This window comes from Macaca mulatta, chromosome 2 (genome assembly GCF_049350105.2).
Source record: "Macaca mulatta isolate MMU2019108-1 chromosome 2, T2T-MMU8v2.0, whole genome shotgun sequence".
In the NCBI taxonomy this organism is placed as follows: Eukaryota; Metazoa; Chordata; class Mammalia; order Primates; family Cercopithecidae; genus Macaca; species Macaca mulatta.
The window spans coordinates 200,598,784-200,620,766 of record NC_133407.1 but is presented as its reverse complement, the minus strand read 5'-3'; the positions used below and the strand labels follow the sequence as shown (position 1 = coordinate 200,620,766).

The window sequence follows — 21,983 nt, the reverse complement described above, 5'->3', positions numbered from 1 at the left end:
TTATTGTTTCTGTAAATATTCATTTACTAATCTAAAACAAAAGGTTTAATTCCTACTTGCCAATTTGCAGATCTCATATAAATACATAAAAGTATCATATTCTGTTAGTATAATGGTATTAATTTATGATCTTATTTTAATAGATATTAAGATAAACTATACAGTTGCTTTTGTCTCATCAGTTATCACCTAGGTACTATTAAATACCTTAATATTTTATTTCATAAACACATTTGTGTTTATGCTTGTAACAGTCAATTAAACAAGTTTTATTTATAAGCCATCCTCCCTAAGAGATCAGCAATTTCATCTCTATGCCTGCAATTCCTGCAGCTACCACCAGGTTCATTTTATAGAAATCCAATACAAAGTATGAGAAATTGATGCCTGGAACTTGGTGCAATTGTCTGTGACCCAAAGAACTGTGCTAATTTATAACAAAACTCACCTTTTTGCTGAGATAAAAATAACAAAATTGTCTAAGAAAACAAATATAGAATGGCAAAATTTTAAACAAACTTAATCTAGGAAAATATTTGTGATGTCTACTTTAAATGTTTTAACTTTTTCCTTAATGTACAAGGCAATTTCAGTTTTCAGACTGAACAAAATAATTATGTTTTCAATACTTGGTGTTAACTTTTTCCCAATATTAACATTTTCTTTTTCCCACCCTAATAAAATATCTTGAACTTAAATGCAGTATTTCTAAAAAGTAGTGAAATTTTTAAAAATCGCTTTTTGTAAGGTATTTTCAAAGACATCCAAAAGAGCACTTTAGTCCTCCAATTTATCTTTATAAGAAAATTTCATTTATTAACAAGATGGATATGATTAAGTCTCAAACACATGAAGTAAATCAATTTAATCTAGCCTACCAGTTAAACTACTTTTATTTCTAACTCTAAATATAAATACTCATGTCTAGAAAACAAAGAACACTAGAGACAAACATCATTTAAGGCCTCTTTCAAATGATTCTAAGAAACATGTGCCAAAAAAGTTCTAAGAAATTCTCCTATCATGTAAGACAATAAGAAAATGTTATTTATATATTCATGGTTTATAATCATCTGGATCTAAAATTTGGCTCTGAATCCAGGTCATTGTAAGAAGAAATGAATTAAGAACTTAAAAAAACCCACAGGTGCAGCTATCATTCAACTACATATTTCCCTTTTTTGTAGGGTGTGTCTTTGTTCTCACAGCTGGGAGAGGTGTACTTTAAATCTTCAACAAAGAAAGCCACCACATTAAAGAACTCTAGAAATTCCTATAACCAAAACTGTAGCAATAAGCATGCAATCTTCAATTGTCTTTCATAATGATATTATGCGCTTTAATCTTCTGTTCATCTGCACTCAGCACATTTGGCAAAGTACATTAACAATAGAGATGAATACACTCATTTGAATACAAGGCTTAGGAAAGAAGAATCACGTACAATGGCTAATAACCAACATCTTTTAAGAATTTATTTTCACTATTGAAAAAAAGAACTAGAAATAATGTCACGTATTCTGTTTATGTTCTAAGTTTTTGTTTTAATTATTCAATTTCAGTTTTGCCTAAAGGAAGAAAATAAAACAAAAACAATTACGATTTACATAAGATCAGTGATTTTGAACCCAAACTGCTGATTTTTAATGTATTCCTTTTCCCAAATGTATAAATGTGCTTTTTACCTCCAGTGTTTTATCAGTTCCACAGTCATAATTTATACAAAACACACAGATGGTCTTAGAAATAGTAAAAGTTTCAGATGTTACAACTTCCTAGCATATGGAACACCATCATGGATCATCATTTTGGCAGCATGTAAATGATTTAAAAGTTATTTATATATTAACATCTTGGCATCATTTCATAGTCATAGGTTTTTACAACTTTAAACTGTTTGATTCCTTATTGTAGGTGGTTCTTACATTAACTAGAAGCTACTGATGGCGTGGGGGAACTGGTGCTCTTTAATTAGAGGACAGCATCCCCTTAGACAGCAAAAGTAAATGAAGATTCTAAAATAAATTAAACATTTTGGCATAAACAATAAAATGTCATCTAGTTCACTATATGATACATCAGGAAGTTCCAAGAATTTTTAAAAATCAAATTTATTATAGTGATTTTAAACTGTGAATGTCACAAAAAAATTAACACATACACAAGCATACCCACAAAATACAACCTTTAAAATTAACTGAGATCTTTCAAAATGCAAGACGACGACCACCATTATTTTTTATCTAGAGTATGGAACACGACATTAAAAAGAGTCATCTATGCTCTGTGTCTAGTTTTGATCTTTCCAGTCTGTCTTGAAACGTTCAATGAGGTTTTAACCCCCAGCACTCCCCTGAAATGGCTCTTGTCAAGGTCATTCATGATTGCTCACCGAGTTGTTAAATCCAGTGGTGAATTCTTAATCCCCATTATTACTCCATCTACCAGCTGTAACTGGTAGTCACCGACACCTCCTTCAAACCGTCTTTACTCGGCGGCCCTTCTAATTTTCCTCCTTTCCCAGTGACTGCTCCCTCTCAGTTCCCACTGCTCTTTCTGCCTCTTCTCTGTGAGAACTAAGCATTGGACTGCTTTTCCTTTCTATCTGCAACCATTCCCTTGGTGATTGCAGTCTCCTGTTTTTAAATAACATGTATGCCCTGATGACTCCCATATTCATCAGGAAAGGCTATGCTGTATGTGCTAAAAAATCCTCAGTGACTTAATCAACAAAAGATTTATTTCTCATTCATTTTCCATGTCCATCTTGAGAAGACAGAGGTGTGGGGTAGAACGTTCTACACATAACTCAGGGCTCAGGCTCTCAGGGTGTCTTCCATGTTGCAGTTGCACTACCTACATAAAACAAGTAGCTTGCTTGGTTGCAGAGTGGTAAAGAGAGTACTGGAGTATTTAAATCACTAGTATTTAATTTCTTTAACGTTCACTCACAACCCATGAAGCTGAAAAAGTCCAGCAGGTCTGCCGGACAGCAAAAAAGCTGGGAAGTAGAGAGTTGCATCTGCCCAGAAGGATACGAGAACTGTATAGTAATGAGTACTTGTATGTCTACCACAATTTAATTTTTTCTCCAACCTCAACCTCAATTCTGAATTCCTGACTCATGTATCCAACTGCCTATTTGACAATTATAGTGGGATATCCAAGAAGCATTTCAAAATTACCATGTCAAAAACTGAGCTCCTGATAACTTCCCACCCCAAATTTTCTACTACAATCTATGGCATCTCCGTTAATGGCATCTACACCATTTCAGTTGTGCAGGCCAATTAATTAGGAGGTCCTTGACTTTTCTCTTTCGCTCACAAACACATCCAGTCTGTTAGCAAATTCTGTTGGCTATTGCTTTGTAATGTATCCAGAATCTAGCCACTCCTCACTACCTCCCCATCCTAACAGCCTGGTTCAAACTACCATTTGTCTCTCACCCGGATTACCCTGAGAGCTCTCAATGAGTCTCCCTGTCTCTACCATTGCCACGTTTCAGTGTGTTCTCAGGAGAGCAGAGGCTTCCCAGCTTGCTTAGAAGAAAGGCCAAACTATCTATAACACCTGTAAGAGCCTACACAGTTGGACAATTATTAAATTCACAGCCTTTATAAAGGCTGTCTCCCTGAGAGTATCTCCTGTAAATCTTTACTCATTCTGTTCAACCAACACTGACTTTTTACTCTTCAGTGAATGCGTCAGGTATACCCCACCTCAGGGTTTTTGTATTTACTATTTTGTCTGCCTAGAATACCCTTTTACCAGACACTTGTATAGTTCATTCCATCAATTTTTTGAGGTTTTTTATGTGAGGCATTCTCTCTAATCAGCCTCTTTAAAATTTCAATCCCACCTGAACCCTAATGAATTCATCTACCTCTTCACAATTTTTAATAGGACTCACTATAGTTTAACTTACCGTATGTTATACCTATTTATTTTGGTTTTTGTCTGTATACCCTTTCTCCATTTTTATAGGATTTATTATAGTATAACTTACTGTATGTTATACTTATTTATTTTGGTTTTTGTCTGTATACACTTTCTCTATTTTTGTAGGATTTATTATAGTTTAACTTACTGTGTGTTATACTTATTTATTTTGGTTTTTGTCTGTATACACTTTCTCTATTTTTGTAGGATTTATTATAGTTTAACTTACTGTGTATTTTACTTATTTATTTGGTTTTCTCTGTATACACACTCATAAAATGTAAGCTTCAGTAGAACACTCACTGAGTTTTGATCAAGTTGCATTTCCAGGGCTAAGAATTTTGTCAGCCAGGTGTGGTGGCTCACGCCTGTAATCCCAGCACTTTGGGAGGTCAAGACAGGCATATCACGAGGTCAGGAGGTTGAGACCATCCTGGTCAACATGGTGAAACCTCATCTCTATTAAAAATACAAAAATTAGCTGGGTGTGGTGGTGCACGCCTGTAATCCCAGCTACTCAAGAGGTTAAGGCAGGATAATCGCTTGAACCCAGGAGGCAGAGCATGCAGTGAGGTGAGACTGTGCCACTGCACTCCAGCCTGGTGACACAGCAAGACTCCGTTTCAAAAAAAATAAATAAAATAAATAAAAAAAGAATTTTGTCATTAACTTGTATTAAACACGAATAGGTTATCAGGAAAGGCATGAGCGAAAGTCAGGGATAATAATGGTTTTAATGTGTTTGAATCAGTAAGGAAGGGAAAGGGGAATTATAGATAATGGTCATTAAATGATCTAGAATATATTTTTAAGGGCAAAGTATTCTTATCTTCATTGTACATGAATCCAAAAGGAATCTGTTATCGCTAACAAGAGAAGAATTTGTTTCTCCACTCTATTTCTTGCATGGTGTTTCTTGACTTCATTTCCAAAAACCAATGTTTCCAAATATAGTTCCTTTTATCGTGTGACTCTGCAGCACCTCTGATAAGCAGAACCAGGTCATCCTCACACCAGTCCCAAGAATTATAGAAATCCTTCGGGAGACTCATTCTCATTCAGATTTACATGAAAAAAATTCTTAATTTTCTTTCAAGGTACCTAAAACTTTGTGTCACACAACTTTCTCTACTTTTCTCACTATTAATTTTTTCCAAGCTAATCTACTAACCAGTTGCTCAAAAATAGTGCAACTACTAACTAGGTTTGTGTGGTCTGCATTATAACTTTGCTCTTGTACATCCTCAGCAGTGACCTTTTCCTCACACATACATTCTTCTAGGGAACTTTAAATCTTGACCAGCGAATTCACAATGGACAGGTATCAGTGCATGCTGAACAAAGAGAACTGTAAAGGGAAATATTGAGCAACCACAAAATCAATGAGAGCTTGGTGACTGAGGGGCTTTAGTCAACACCTTCCAAGACAAAACAAGCAAGGAAGTCATAAAGAATCACTGCTGTCAAGAAGAAAATGCATCTTGACGTCATACAAATCACATATAATTTCTTACATCAGAGCAGGCATTTGAAATTCAATAATCTCATCATATGACTTCATTTTATATTGAGATAAATTCTTCATTAACCACCTTTCAAAATAAGATTTTATTTTTCAGAAACAATATTGAACTCTATAGAACAGAAAAACAGTTATAAAAATGAGAAAAAACATAAAAACATCTTGAAGTGGTTTAAAAGGCCTTCTGGAAACATACTAAAAACAGATCTTCTTTAATAAATAATTTTTACTACAACACATGGAAATTTTATAAGCCCTGAGTTATGATAATAATTAAGTCATACATAAAAGTGTTAACTCTGAGACATTAAAACAGGAATTATAGTTTTTCTTTTACTGATCTCTAAACACCATGAATTTTCCTCACTTATTTTCATGTCAACACAGAAAGAATTGAAATATGTTTTTTTAAAAGAAAAACTGAATATGGGAGCTGATACAAGCCTTTATTTAAAATAATCTACTTCATTTTTCTCTCTTTTCTTTGGTAAAGACACACACAGTTAGACCTACAAATGCCCTCTGCTGTTGAATTCAATACTCACAGTTATTCTTTCATCTTTATCATCGAGTGGAGAGCCATCTTTCTTCCACGAAATGGTGGGCTCAGGATGGCCTCGTGGAGGCTGGCATTCCATTACTGCAGGCTCTCCTACTGCAACCATGACATCCGAAGGGTTTTGTCTGAAGTCATCCCGAAGTACTGTAGGAACAAGATTAAATCATTATACTCAAAAGTGATATATACAGTCCTAATCTCTGAACTTCTGCAGGAGATATTTATTATAATTATAATAAACTCCCACTAATAGCTCTTGCAATACAGCTTTAAGAATCTGTATCTACTTACAGATATCTGCAATTTAATAAAGATATTTGACTTTAAACATACATAGGAGGGATAATCTGATGCTCTCCGCTGTTTAGTGTGCTCACAGTTAGCATTCGGCTCATCTTTAACTTGCATTTCTTTTCTGCCTGCTGCCTACATTTTTCTCAGCCATGTGCTAATGAATACAACTGAATCCTCCTTTTATCTATGTGACACCACAGGATAATGCTTTCTATAATTAAATGAATTACATATACATGCAAAGCTAAATATTAAAAGGAAAAAATTAAGGTACTTCCAAGCATGAATTTAATTGAGTGATTTTTTTTTTTTTTTTTTTTTTTTTTTTTTTTTTTTGAGGCGGAGTCTGGCACTCTTGCCCATACTGGAGTGCAGTGGCCCGATCTCGGCTCACTGCAAGCTCCGCCTCCTGGGTTCACGCCATTCTCCTGCCTCAGCCTCCTGAGTAGCTGGGACTACAGGCGCCCGCCACCTCGCCCGGCTAGTTTTTTTGTATTTTTTAGTAGAGACGGGGTTTCACCGTGTTAGCCAGGATGGTCTCGATCTCCTGACCTCGTGATCCGCCCGTCTCGGCCTCCCAAAGTGCTGGGATTACAGGCTTGAGCCACCGCGCCCGGCCTTGAGTGATATTTCATACATATATAAAATTAATGTATAAGGCTATATAATCATTGTAATTTAAATATGTTTATTATAAAAACTTTAGACATATCTACAAAGCCAAGACATTGAAACTCATTATGTTTTTCCATGATTACTGAGAATGTTAGAAGGCACCAATATGGATAACAGCAGTGCTACCAACAGCATTACTTTTATATTCTACGTTTTTGTTGCTTTTTGTGTGTATATTATCTCATTTAATCCTTAACCTATTCACAATGAGAAATACTATTAATTCTACTTGTACTACTAACATTAGTCCCATATTGTGGAGGAAGAAATAATGCAGTATTATAAATTCACTACTGTAAATTGTACAATTCACTATCATAATCTCAACTGGCTACTAATATAATATTAACATACTGTAAAACAAGCAGTATTTTGTAACTGTTAGAATTAATGTGGAAAGGAAACCAAGTACATATTCCAAAAATAGTTCATACAGTACAATTGTCCCAGTGTCTTGATAACATCAAGAAATCATGAATTATTTGGCATGTTAGTCTTAAATACAACTCTAAATAGTATGTTCAAGACATGCAATCTTTATATTGAGATCTTTATATAATAGTTCATACAGTACAATTGTCCCAGTGTCTTGATAACATCAAGAAATCATGAATTATTTGGCATGTTAGTCTTAAATACAACTCTAAATAGTATGTTCAAGACATGCAATCTTGAACATACTATTTAAGACTTTTGCTTCCCTTCTCACAAAAGAGGGATGAAGATACATATACTTCAGTACAAAGTCCAATAAATAGTTATAGTTCCTCCACCCTGCTTTCCTTGATCTGATGTGTAATAGAATGTCAACCAGTTTGGTAACCTAATTTAACATGGCACTGAAAATGTGTATTAGTATGTTAAGTGCATAGATTTGGATTGATAAATGTTATTTATCTTTTAAAACCTATTGAATTGGGGTGGGTGTGGTGACTTACACCTCTAATCCCAGAACTTTGGGAGGCCGAGGCAAGAGGATCACCTAAGGTCGGGAGTTTGAGACCAGCCTGACCAACATGGAAAAACCCAGTGTCTTCTAAAAATATAAAATTAGCCGGGTGTGGTGGTGCACACCTGTAATACCAGCTACTCAGGAGGCTGAGGGAGGAGAATCGCTAGAACCCAGGAGATGGTGGTTGCGGTGAGCTGAGATTGTGCCATTGCACTACAGCCTGAGCAACAAGAGCGAAACGGTCTCAAATAAATAAATAAATCCTATTGAAATAAATCCTAAAGAATCCTATGGATGTCTTTCCATTCCACTGGCATTTAAAAGTGCTTTCATGGATGAAGTACTACCATGTAAAAAACTTAAGATCTAACCGTTCTTTAAAAAAATCACTCTTAAACTTTGGTTTCAAAACCTCAGACAAGTTTAGGGGCTTACAAAAACCTATGTTTTTCTCTTGCTTTTTAAAATTTGTCCTTCCTCAATTCCAACCAAGTAGATGCATACATTTGAGTAAATTATCAAATCCATGAAAAAAAATCCCCATTTTTAAAATCTGAATATTAAGACAACTTGGGCATAGCATGACTGTGTTAATATTTGGAAACTACTGCTTCAAAGAGAAGACTTTTTTTCTTTTCCTTATCTTTGGAAAGAACAGTAAAAGGAAAACCAAACTAAATCTGACTGCACCAAACTCTTTAAATTCTAACTTCAATACTATTCACTATTAATAAAATATATAGACACAAAGGTAAACATTGTTAAACTGAAAACTCCAGCTACTGTTACCACATAATAAAAGAACAGAGTATAAAGACTTTCACTATTTATAAGCTTATATTATTAGTAGGTGTTAAGAATGTAACACAAATAAAATGTAAGGCTTGTAGAAAAAGCAAATGGATTGACCTTGACAGGCAGTATGTGCCTTTGCTGGATCACATTATTAATCAATGATAACACCTCTGAAAAGGTTAACACCTTTGAAACACCCAAAAGTAAAATACTTTTCAAATAAAAGTAAACAATATGAACAATTTTTCTATGTAGCAAACTTAAAACCAGTTTGGTAATGCTATATCTTATTTACATACCGAATCATTTCTCAAATAAACCAATTAATGATAAAATGTCTTGAAGAAATATCAAAGGTCTAAGTCAGATAAATCAAGTTATTTTAACATTTATTATGTTATTTGGCCTTTTACAATATATAATGAAAAACTAACAAAATGTAATCCATTAAAAATTGTTGCTTAGTAATGCTCATGTAATTATTTTTGCAGCTGTAAAGCATAAAACTTTAGTATTGCCTATGACTATGGGCAATTCTGCATAAAGTTATGAATTTAACATTTTTTTTCTCTCTTCTAAAACTAAGTTTTCTTTCTTATACTTATCCCAAAGATTTCCTTTTGGTGAAAAATAATATGGTATCACATTATAAAACTATATGAAACTTATAGTTAAATTGTCCAGTTTTCAAAATTCATGTGTATATTTAAGTCATCACAATAAAAATCAAATTCAAATGAATCACAGCATTTTGGCAGAAAAACCAAAAGCATCCATATACATCCCAGATACAGATCTTTTGACAAGCTTCTCCTTTTCTCCTTTAACATTTCTATTAACCAAAGTATATACATTTTTAATGTTTCTTGATTTGAAACATATGAAAATTGTAATTTGGAATTGTCAAAAAGGTCTAATATTAATTTGAAAAGAGCAAGTAGCATACATAGTGTATCCAAGTAGATATAAACTAAAAAGGTATTAAACCAGAGTTCCCCCTAATATTATACAAATATAATATTTATTTCATATTTGTGTAGTCTTATTTTATGTATACAGTTTTGTACATATAATTTAACTGAACGGCATTACATTTTTTTTTTTTCTATTAAATTAGAGAAAATATACGCTTCATTGAATATTTGAATCCTAGAAGGTTTTTTTCTTTAAAAAAAAAAATGGTTCACTCAGCAGGTCAGGAGATGGAGACCATCCTGGCTAACACGGTGAAACCCCGTCTCTACTAAAAATACAAAAATGAGCCGGGCGTGGTGGCGGCGCCTGTGGTCCCAGCTCCTCGGGAGGCGGAGGCAGGAGAATGGCGGGAACCCGGGGGGCGGAGCTTGCAGTGAGCCAAGATGGCGCCGCTCACTCCAGCCTGGGCCACAGAGCCAGACTCCGTCTCAACAACAACAAAAAAGTTCACTAATTGTACAAAACATAACAAAGCATAAAATCACCTACTTTTTGAAAACTTTACATCAATTTTGACACAATTCTCAAACTAAGTAAACATCTTTTCAGAAAGGAATTCTAAAATTCAGTGGTGTCTTTGCAACTTATCTGGGTAATATTAAGACAGGAAGCAAAGAATAAAAAAAGTTAAACAGAAAGTGTTCCAGTAATATGGAGACTTTAATACCTGCAAAACAGTCTTTGAGTGCATTGTAGGAAATTTTAGAACTGAAACATAACATTACAGAATGGGCAGAGGTCTTTGACAACATATAATCAATCCCATAAACAGAGGGAACTAAGTCCCAGGAAGCTTTGCTTGTGTTATTTATGAGAAGGGGACCAGAAGAAAACCCAGGCATTCTGATTCCCAGTGAAGTGTTTTTTTGTTTCTTTGTTAACCATGTCACTACTGTGCTGTAAAAATGCAATTGTTTCTATCTAATCCATTGTATTTCCAATAAATTCACTTTATTATTGCAAAAGGCTTGACGTATGGTAATTGTGCATCACTGCACTACAGTCTCACCACTATCCAGTCTTGGTAGGCTCAAGTTCTCAAGTTAAGTGTGAACAACTAATTGTGAATATTTGTGAACTACATACAATCCCTTTATCTTCATGAATCATAGAATCTCAGTGCGGTTAGGGGCCTGTCAGATGTGTGATCTGCACTTTTTTGTTTTAGAAATTAATAAATTAAGGCTCCTCAGGGAGAGAGAAGCATGCCACATAAATAATAATAATAATAATAATGTCAGCAACATAATAATGATGTTAGCAATGGCTGATGCTAATTGAACATTTGCTGTGTAAGGAACCTCAGTAAGTAACAACTCATTTAATACTCACAACAAGTCTATGATAAAAGGAATGTATTGGTTTTGATTTGCAGATGAGGAATTTGTAGGACGTGGTACCCAAGCTAGAATACAGATCTCCAGTACATAAAGAACACTTCTCTACCAAGTTACCTGCCTATCTGGTCTTACCACAGTGTTCATAATTCTAAATACACAAGTATCATGATATAATTAACATTTCAGACTCATTCTATTGTAACATAAGTGAGAAATTTCCCTCCTGATAATCACATGGCTATCTTTGAATATATTCTGCATTCCTGTGTTTTTTCAGATTTTTTTTCTTGGAAGAGGACACCACATTTTCAGAAAAATATTGAGAATTTGATTTCATTATTCATAATACATATGATGTGCTCGTTTTTATCAATGTTTCCCCTATTTCAACCACAAAATGATTGAAAAAGTTGTATATTAATAAGCATTTTAATTAAATATGGGCAATTTAATTACAAGTGGGTATCTTGGGAAAAATAGGGGAAGATATTCTGCAGTCCTGGGATTTATTTTTTTCTACTTGCAGCAAATAGTAACCTCTTGTCAACTAGGAAAAAAAATAAAATGAAACCCTTAAAAAATAAGGTATATTGGAGAAGAAAATAAAGTAGAGGTAAATAAAGACAACTCTACGAATGCTCAGTAACAACCTGTTTCTGTTGCCATGTAACATTTTAATCATTCTCAAAATTACTACTCACATACCTAGTCTTTAATTTTGAGTATAGATATTACTTACTTTTATGATACTCCTACTTCCCTGTCTGAACACCAACTTCATGCTGATGTAAATAAGTGTAATTTAATATCAAAATAACTATCATTCTTTCATTTAACACATCTGCACTGAGCACATACTCTGTGTCTGGCAGGTATGCTATAACTCTTGTATATTCCTTGCAGTGAAGTATATGTAAAATGTTGACGTCTGTCAAAAAACATTAATATTCACCTTTTTGGGAGACAGTAATACCATAGGGTCTTATTGCAGGTTATTTTGAATTAAGAGATATATTTTGAAGGCTGGATCAGAAAGCATACCATAAAGTTTTCTATAACTATTTGCATTCCTACTTTTTAGCTGACAGTATTGCCCAGAAGAACAAAGTGCTGTTCTTTGTACAAATGTGTGAAAAATTCCTTAATATTTCTGAAATAATTCCAACCTTTAAAAAAGACTCCAACAAAAGGATGAATGTACAGAAAGATAACCCATTGAGGAGGAAAATTAAAAGAATAACAAGTAAAATAATATTCCATCAAGTATTATCCATCTTACAACATCATCTTCTAAAGCTAAGGAAATGGTTTCTAAAAAAGATGCATGTGAACATTAATTCTATATAAAGTGTTTCCATTTAATTTTTAAAATTTGACACTGAATATATCTAGGAATATTCTACAATAATAATGTCATCTTCTACTTGTATTTTTCTTTTTTAAAATTTATTATTATTATTATACTTTAAGTTCTAGGGTACATGTGCATAACGTGCAGGTTTGTTATATATGTATACTTGTGCCCTGTTGGTGTGCTGCACCCATCAACTCATCAGCACCCATCAACTCGTCATTTACATCAGGTATAACTCCCAATGCAATCCCTCCCCCTTCCCCCCTCCCCATGATAGGCCCCAGTGTGTGATGTTCCCCTTCCCGAGTCCAAGTGATCTCATTGTTCAGTTCCCACCTATGAGTGAGAACTACTTGTATTTTTCTTGTATCATGCAACTTTGCTTTTAAACCTTAAATTATGCTTTGCTTAAGACCCTGGAAGAAAATATGCTGGTAGAAGCACTTTTGAAGATTTGACAAAACTCTTACGTTCTAACCAAGGAAAGGAGTACTTTTATTCAAAAATTATACATTCTGAAAACCTGACATAGCGGATGGATGACAAATATCACTCAACATTATATGATAACAACAACCTAACGTGAATGAATACAAGGCATTGCAAATAGAATGAGAAGAATTACCAGAATAAAAACAATTACTAGCAAATTGTTTATTTATATAGTGTATGATGGAGAAGCAAGCTAACTTAAATACAGTTGTATGTTTCTGTATTCTGCTGGGCTGCAGAAATGGGGCCATGTTGTCCCTGGTCTTTTAATTGTTAGAATTACATCCAGATTGGGTTCCAGCTTAAACCACATTCACATTTCACATAAACATGAACACCATAATGACACTTCCCGTACCACTGTGCAAAACACTCCCTAGTGCTTATTCCAACAGCACTAAGTCTTCAGGACAAAGAGCAGGTAAGTTTGGCATAGTAGGTTTCAGTTAAAATTTGTCATGTGTTCCAGAGAAAAGTGTACATCAGTAAGGATCAACATTTTTTTTTTTTTTAATTTGACTTTAAGTTCCAGGATACAAATGGAGAATGTGTAGGTTTGTTACATAGGTATACATGTGCCATGGCGCTTGGCTGCACCTATCGACCTGACATCTAGGTTTTAAGCCCCACATGCATTAGCTATGTATCCTAATTCTCTCCTTCCCCTTTCCCTTCTCCACCCCCCGACTGCCCCAATGTGTGTTGTTCCCCTCCCTGTGTCCACGTGTTCTCATTAGAATCAACATTTAAATAGTTAATATTCAGCAGACTTGAAAGTCTGGTAGATCATTTTAAAATGTATCACCAAAGTCAGTCAAATGGCTAAAATCATATGTTCTAACTTAAAAGTCAGTAACTTACTATATGTTTGCATTTTATACACTTTAAAATAACCTATAAATTAGATTTATTTTAAAAGTTCACTATTTACAGGACATCATTTTATACAGTAATAAATGTTTATTTATGAATCAGAAAACAGAAGTCTAGAATGTCAGAATCAACACAGATTCTTTCACCATTCTGTGATTTTAACAGGTACATTCACAATGACTCAGTTATTTCCACAAAAAAACAGAGAGTTTTATACTCTATCTTGATAGGGTTATTATGAAAGCTAATTATTTAATGTTTATACAGGACTTGCCATTTATATGGTGCATTACATCTGCAAAGAAGTATTGCTGTTAGTCACTATGTAAGGAATTGCCAAATTTCTCAGCTGCCAGTACAAATGGAAAGGAGGACAAAGAATGCCATTGATGAGGGTTTTAAAGTGCCAGAGCAAAAGTCACACCCAGGAGTAGCCTGGCAGGGTTAAAAAAACACAGACAAAATGAGGATATCTGAGCTACGGGACTCTGATTAGGGCAAGACAGGCATGCATTCTTTCTTTTGTAAAATCCAACTTTTCATGTAGCGCCTTGCAGCAAGAGTTCTCAATCAAAGAAATATGCTTCTGTATTTATTGCCTGGCTCTTTGTATCTGAAGGTCAGTTCCATGAGAACAGGGAATTTGTGATTATCCCCTAGTATTTCCAGTGCCCAGGACAACATCCAAGATATAGGAGGTATCCAGTAAATGTTTACTACACTTTCCAATATGCTAAGTAGTAGATTTTAGATAGTGGCTTGCATTGGCAGGAGTTCTATAGTGGTAGTGCTTGAGGTATAGGGAGGTAGACACACAAATTCAAATAAACACATACATACATATACAACTATAATTGTGATACATGTCATGAAGGAAAGGGATAGGATGCTATGTGGGAGAATAATAAGAAACATAATTTAGATTGGAGGTGAGGGAATAGTAAGGAAGTAACAGTTAAGGTGAAGCTTGAGTAATGAGTACAACTTATCCTAGGGAAGTGCATTGCAAGCAGAGGAAATACTTCAGGTGAGGACAAATCCTGGCACACTGTAAACGTCTCGGATGCCGTGTAGTGGGACCGGTGGAGAGCAAAACAAGACAAACTTGGTAGGGACAACAGGGACCAGATTTGCTATGCACAGCAGCCATGACCAAGAGTAAGCTTTTATTTTAATTCCAAGGAGAAGCCACTGGAGTCTTAAGCAAAATAGTGTTATAATGAAATTCGCATACTTAAATGTTCATTCTAGTCGCCCTGTGAATGAAATGGAGAGGGAAGTAAGAATGGACGTGGAGGCCGGGTGTGGTGGCTTATGCCCGTAATCCTAGCATTTTGGGAGGCAGATGTTGGAGGATGGCCTGAGCCCAGGAGTTGGAGAGCCACCTGGGAAACACAGTGAGACACTGTCTCTACACAAAACAAAATGTACAAAATTAGCCAGGCATGGTGGTGCTCGCCAGTGGTTCCGGCTAGTGGGGAGACTGAGGTAGGAGGGTCGCTTGAGCCTGGGAGATTGAGGCTACTTTGAGACATGACTGCACTACTGCACTCCAGCCTGAGCAACAGAGCTAGACCCTGTTTCGAAAAAATAAACAAACAAAAAAGGAAGTGTAGAGACCAATTAGAAGGCTATGGAAGTAATTACAGGTAAAAGGTGATGGTTTTATACCATTATTATGATATCAGATTTGACACAATAGTGACAGATTGGAGGTACATTTTGTTGGTAAAAATCAGAATGATTTACTGAGGGGCTGAAGTTGACAGAGAAAGACATCAATAATAACGCCCAGGCTTCTGATCTGAGTAACTGATCATGCCATTTTCAAGGTACAGGAGAATAGGTAGACAGCACATAAGTAAATCCTTCTATGAGGAGGAACAAGAAAACATAAGATATCCTTATTTTTTAAAAAATTTAAAACACGGTTTGAGAGTATAGAATCTGATATGAAAATTGTTTCACTGGTTAAAAAATATTATGGCTTTAAATTCACCCCCTTGATATTTAACACAAGATGGATTTTGAGGTATTTTGATCTATATGCCACTATATTTAAAATCTTATTTGCTAACTGATAATATTCCTTGAATTCAATGAATTCATACTTTAATTTTCATGATGACAAATTTTAATCTAGTTTGATCCATATCATGTATTTTTTAACTGAAAAACTCAAATACATCTGACACATTCTAAGTTTATAAATGTTATATTCAACATGTGTGGATTATATATGTATATGTATGCATAATACAGATATGTGACATATATGACCACTAGTCATTGATATACTGTGATGGTAACGCTAAGCACCAAATTATGGTACCAAAAAAAACAAAATAAAACAAAACAAAAACACTCAGTTATTTTGATTGGAGAATGAAAATAACTCAAAACATGGGGCATTTCCAAGGACTGCCATAAATTAAGCTCAATAACATATTAACTCAATAATAAAATCAATAACCTACTGAAGGATATGATATATCAATATTTAAGGACACAAGAACTAATAGCATATTAAAAATTATTATACAATTAGAATGCACAAAAAGTTAATTGCATTTCGCTTTCACATTATGTACAGCATATGTAAAATTCCCTGGAATTATACTGAATCCCCAAAATCTTATGGATTTTATTTGTGACTCACTTAATCATTCATTCAATAAAAGTGCAACACACTATATTTGGTGATGGTAGCTAATAAGATAAACAAGACAAAGTCTGCTTTCAGGGCACTTATTTCAGAATGTGTTTTTCTCTCTCCTTTGTGTGTGTATGTTTGTGTGTGTGTGTGTGTGTGTGTGTGTTTGTGTGTGTGTATTTCATAGCATGCTTCGTTTAATTGAAATTTTAGATAAAAGTCTAATATGCAAAACAAATAAAGGAGATACTATTTTACTTTTCCACCTGGGGCTATCCTGCAGAAGAGTTCAGGTCTAGTGGTCCTGAAGAAAAGGCTCAAAAGTCACTAGTAAACAAGAACAACAACATAATGTGAATAACAGCTCATATACAATCATAACTTTTTAATTTATTTTTTTTAGGTAGTTTCACTCTTGTCACCCAGGCTGATGTGCAGCAGCACAATCCACAGTCTCAACTCACTGCAACCTCTGCCTCCTGGGTTCTACTGATTCTCCTGCCTCAGCCTCCCAAGTAGCTGGGATTACAGGCAAGCACCATCACACCCAGCTCATTTTTGTACTTTTAGTAGAGTCAGGGTTTCATTATGTTGGCCAGGCTGGTCTTGAACTACTGACCTCAGGTGATCCACCCGCCTCGGCCTCCCAAAAGTGGTGCGATTAAAGGCGTGAGCCACTGCGCCTGGCTGAGAATCATAACTTTAAATAAACTTAGTACAACCTTCCCTACTTCCACTCCCACTCGCAATTGCAAATGAGGACACATAGGTGATGAAAGGACTCAAGGTTGCACGATGAGTGACTGAACACACAGGATTACATCCTGAAACAGATGTTTTCATCTTTTATTTTCATAAAGACACACATATTTTTTAAGTGCCTGAAAAAGACTAGAGTGTTTTCTAATTTAAATATTTCCTGGGAAACAAAGGCATGCGCGCGCACACACGCACACACTCACAAACTCACACTTCTTTACCCTCTCAAGCCCACAGTACCAGCAGCTAAATAGGAAAAGGATTCAAAGGCGTTTTCAAGTTTTATGGAGCGGGGGTGGTAATGGTAAGAGTCTCAAGGGGGAAGAATCCTCACAGTTTAAAATGATCTCATTAAAACCTCCCTAGTAATTGGGAAGAACCAGAGAAAATAGCTATTGAATTAAAAACAAACAAACAAACTCTTCTCACCAATGTATCTTTGTGAAACATAATTAAGGTTGCCAACTATAACATCCCCTCCCCACACAACCCAAAGGAATATTTCAGTGATAGGAAAAACCACGTCTAAATAGCATACGCAGAAACACATGAACTAAACAAAGGGATCTTTAATTGGTGACAGTCTGTCCTAAATCACTTTTATTATTGCTGAACATAATAACGTTCAGACCCGTTAATTCCTTGTATCTTCCCCTATCAGAGCCTGTCTTTGGCTTCAAAATAATAATGCCAAATACCTAACAGGGCTCTCAATCTCCAAGGAAAATAACAAGCATGCAATTGTGTAGCTGTGTGAGCTGCCTTTTCCTAACAAACTACAGAGCCCTTGGGAGAGTTTGCTGAGCCATCAGCTCTGGCAGACAAAGTTTAAGACCTTCTCTGGCTGATGGCTAGAATCACGCTAACAACTCTGACTTAAGGTACTTGAGATTAAAGTAGTAGAAAGTGAATCATTTCATTATTCTTATTAATGATGCTACCTTTTCCAATAATTGCTTTATGTAATTATATAATTCATTCCTCACTGGGTGCAGTGGCTCACGCCTGTAATCCCTGCATTTGGGAGGCCGAGGCAGGAGGATTGCCTAAGCCCAGCAGTTTGAGACCAGCCTAGGCAATACGGTGGGACTCCTGTCTCTACAAAAAATATGTAAAAAAATAGCTGGGTGTGGTGGCACAGGCCTGTAGTCCCACTACTTGGAAGGCTGAGGTGGGAGGATTGATTGAGCCCAGAGATCAAGAAGGCTGCAGTGAGCCATGGTCATGCCACTTCACTCCAGCCTGGGTGACAGAGTGAGACCCTATCCCAAATATATATATATATATATATATATATACACACACACACACACACACACACACACACACACACATACATACACACACATATTCCTCCTCAGGACGTATTGGAAGCCAAAGAAAAAATATTGAACGTGGAAAAACAATTCAATAAAAATAAATACTACTGTATCAAAGTGAAGATCTTTAATTATTAATCATTATTAAATGTTATTTGTGTGTGTGTTGATTGTATCTATTTTTAATATCAGTTCATGGAAATAGAGTGTTTACAATGGAGGAAAATTTTGTGCTACAGAAGTCACATCTTCGACAACTCCTCACCTGAACCTCACTCTCAGTATCAGGTGAGTTCACTATATACAAACACCTGCAATCAGCAAGATGGCTACCCCATGTCCCGGAGAGTTCTACATCGCTTGTGAGGCCATGGAAAGAAACTCTGGCTCTTTTCCTGCTACCCCAAATTACACAGAGGCAGAGGCTGACGTGTTTCCACCACCAGGAACCCACCTGCGTGGCCTAGGAAGGCATTGCTGCGGGAGCTGTGATGGACACCAACACTGCTTTGCAAGAGGTGCTGAAGAGCGCCTTCATCCATGAGGGCCTGGCATGTGGGATTCGTGGTGCTGCCAAAGTCTGAAACAAGGGCCAAGCCCATCTTTGTGCTCTTGCATGTAAATGTGATGAGACTATACATATGTCAAGTTGGTGAAGGTTCTTGTGATGAACACCAGATCAACCTATTAAGGTTGATGACAACACGATACTAGGGAAATGGTTAGGTATCTGTGAATCTGACAGGGGAAAACATGGAAAGTGGTTGGTCGCAGCTGTGTGATAGTTAAGGTCTATGATAAAGAATCTCAGGCCATGCATGTCATCAAAGACTACTTCACATCCAAAAAAATGAACAAATAGAACACTTTTTAAAAAAAAGAGCGAGAGAAATAAACTACGGTTAAAGTTGCCACCTCCAAAGGATCTAGTTCACAGCGTATCATAAAAATTGAATTAAAAATAAAATCATTTTGTGCCATTTTTAAGTGCTTCCAATAAGCTATAAAGACCACCATGATTTGAGGTCCACTCTTGTCCATTTAAATGTATGTATAAATAGCTGTTTTCTTCAGTTGTAAATTTTATATTACTCATTTTTCTCTCAGAACTTCTATTTCAATTCCCACCCAATTTTATCCTCATGCAATAGGCTTTTGTCTGAAAGATTTGTTGTTTATTGATTATTGTAACACAGTTCATTCCTTTGAAATAAGGAACTGTGGAACATTTTCTATTTTTGCTGCCCCGGAGGTCTTCACATCTCTGAAAATGCACCATAGAAAGATCGAGACATCTAAACAGCATGCCTTTTACTTTTAATGTAAAAAATATGCAAAAATGAAAGGTGACATATCAAAGGGGAATTCCATAACAGGACATTTTCGGTCACCTCAGTTTTAGGAATGATATCTATGGAGAGTGGGAATCTGGACAACCTAAAACTACCATGCTGATATGGTTTGACTCTATTCCCACGGGTTGTGGGAGGGACCCAGTGGGAGATAACTGAATTATGGGGGTGGTTTCCCCCATACTGTTCTCATGGTAGTGAATGAGTCTCATGAGATCTGATGGTTTTGTAAGGGGAAACCCCTTTCGCTTGGCTCTAGTCTTCTCTTTCCTGCCGCTATGTGATACGTGACTTTCACCTTCCGCCATGATTGTGAGGCCTCCCCAGCCATGTGCAACTGTGAGTCCATGAAACCTATTTATTTTGCAAATAATCCATTCTCAGGTATGTCTTTGTCAGCAGCATAAAAACAGACTAATACACATGCCTATATACCTCTGAAATCTAAAGATACCCTGGTAAAAACGCACTACACTGAAAAAGTCCCACTCTCACTAATTTAGTCATCAGCCTTCGAAAATTTCACAGTTCAGCTCTGTTAAAATGGGAGCCACAACATACAGGCCCATAGCCTGCATAGGACATCATAAATAAACATGAATTAACCTATTAGAACAAAATTTTGGATACATTTCATAAATTTGAGGTGACATGTTTATGTGTTACATGCTTTTGTTGTTGTTGTTTTGAGTCAGGGTCTTGCTCTGTCACCCACGCTGTAGTGCAGTGGTGTGATCATGGCTCACTACGACATCAAACTCCTGGGCTCAAGCCATCCTCCAACCTCAGCCTCCCAAATAGCTGGGACTGGAGGTGTGTGCTACTGTGCCCAGCCAAATTTTTAATTTTTTGTAGAGAGGGGGAATCTCGCTTTGTTGCGTAGGTTGGTCTTGAACTCCTAGCCTCAAGCAATCCTCCTGCCTCAGCCTCCCATATGTATTATTTTCTTTTTTCTTCACCCAACATAGATCTTTGACGTGTTATTTTTGAAATTATAACATTTAAAGAAAAACAATCCAAATCAAATTTAATTATTATTGAGTTATTAAATTATCTAAGGCCCAATAGATTAAAGTATCATCTTATATAATCAGTAGTCAAACAGGAATCAAAAAAGCAGAAACTCAGTCTCTTAGGTGGAAAAGGGCCAAATTCTTTCCCTGGAGATGTTAAGACCTAAGCTTATAATGAGGAATAAATGGTTCTTAGGACTAGGTTAGCTGACCAGCTTTTGAAAATGCCTTGCAACTTGTTTAAAAAACTATAAAACCATTAGCAACTTTAAGAAACTTAGAAAAAAATACAAAGACGTTTCAGTTTCTCTGCAATGCTGGCAAGTTTTGGATTACTTTTCTCCTTTAACAGGCCCCACTTGGAACAGCAACACTTTTTATAAAAATTTAAAAAAATAAACAAATGTATAAGGTTTTACTTCTCCACAAAAAACAGTTGCAACTTCTGGCTTTTTGACTATTTTTAACAATCTTTTTATGTTCTATGTTCTGAAAGTTGAACCAAGTACTTCTACTAAACTTAGTTATGAGTCATTAATACAATCTCTGATTATCATAAAACTTTTGTCTATATTCAAATATGGTGATAAATTTGTTTTCTAAATAAACATTTGCTAGCCTCTTTTGACTTACAGGTAATACAAGTTCCCTCTCAACATCAACATCTCTTTAAGTAAGCATTGTAATAAATAAAAATTACATTTAAAAATGATCATATTAGCTATCAATTTTAATCATGCATATTTTATCAACTATTAAAGAAAAATAAAAAATAACTGGTTATTGACAGTGCATAACCTTCTTTGCTGCAATTACTGATCATTCATTTTGGCAAAATAAGTCACATGCTCACATTATAATTTAAAATATTCATTACGTTTTGATTTCTAAAATCAATGTTGTAACTAGCTTCCTATCAGCCAAATAATTCTTTCTCACATTGTAAACATTAGGTTTTTAAAATTAAATGTGATACTAAGTTAATTTGGTGTTTTTAGCTTTAATAATGTGCATTTGATCTCGAAAAGTCCAGTCTCATTAACAACCTATGGAAGTGAAATTCACAGTTGTTTTTAAATGGGAATGTATCAATAATAATGCAAGATTACATTTT

General features: G+C 35.4%; 1 protein-coding gene across 4 annotated transcripts in view; it reads right to left on the bottom strand.

The window, feature by feature from the left end:
- Positions 1–21,983, bottom strand: part of ROBO1 (roundabout guidance receptor 1) — a 414,221-nt gene that overhangs the window by 135,792 nt on the left and 256,446 nt on the right. For all 4 annotated transcript variants that reach the window (XM_015129100.3, XM_077994321.1, XM_077994320.1 and 1 more), the window contains exon 3: positions 6,010–6,167. In XM_015129100.3, the coding sequence (XP_014984586.1) occupies positions 6,010–6,167 (158 nt within the window). The remainder of the gene's footprint in view (positions 1–6,009; positions 6,168–21,983) is intronic.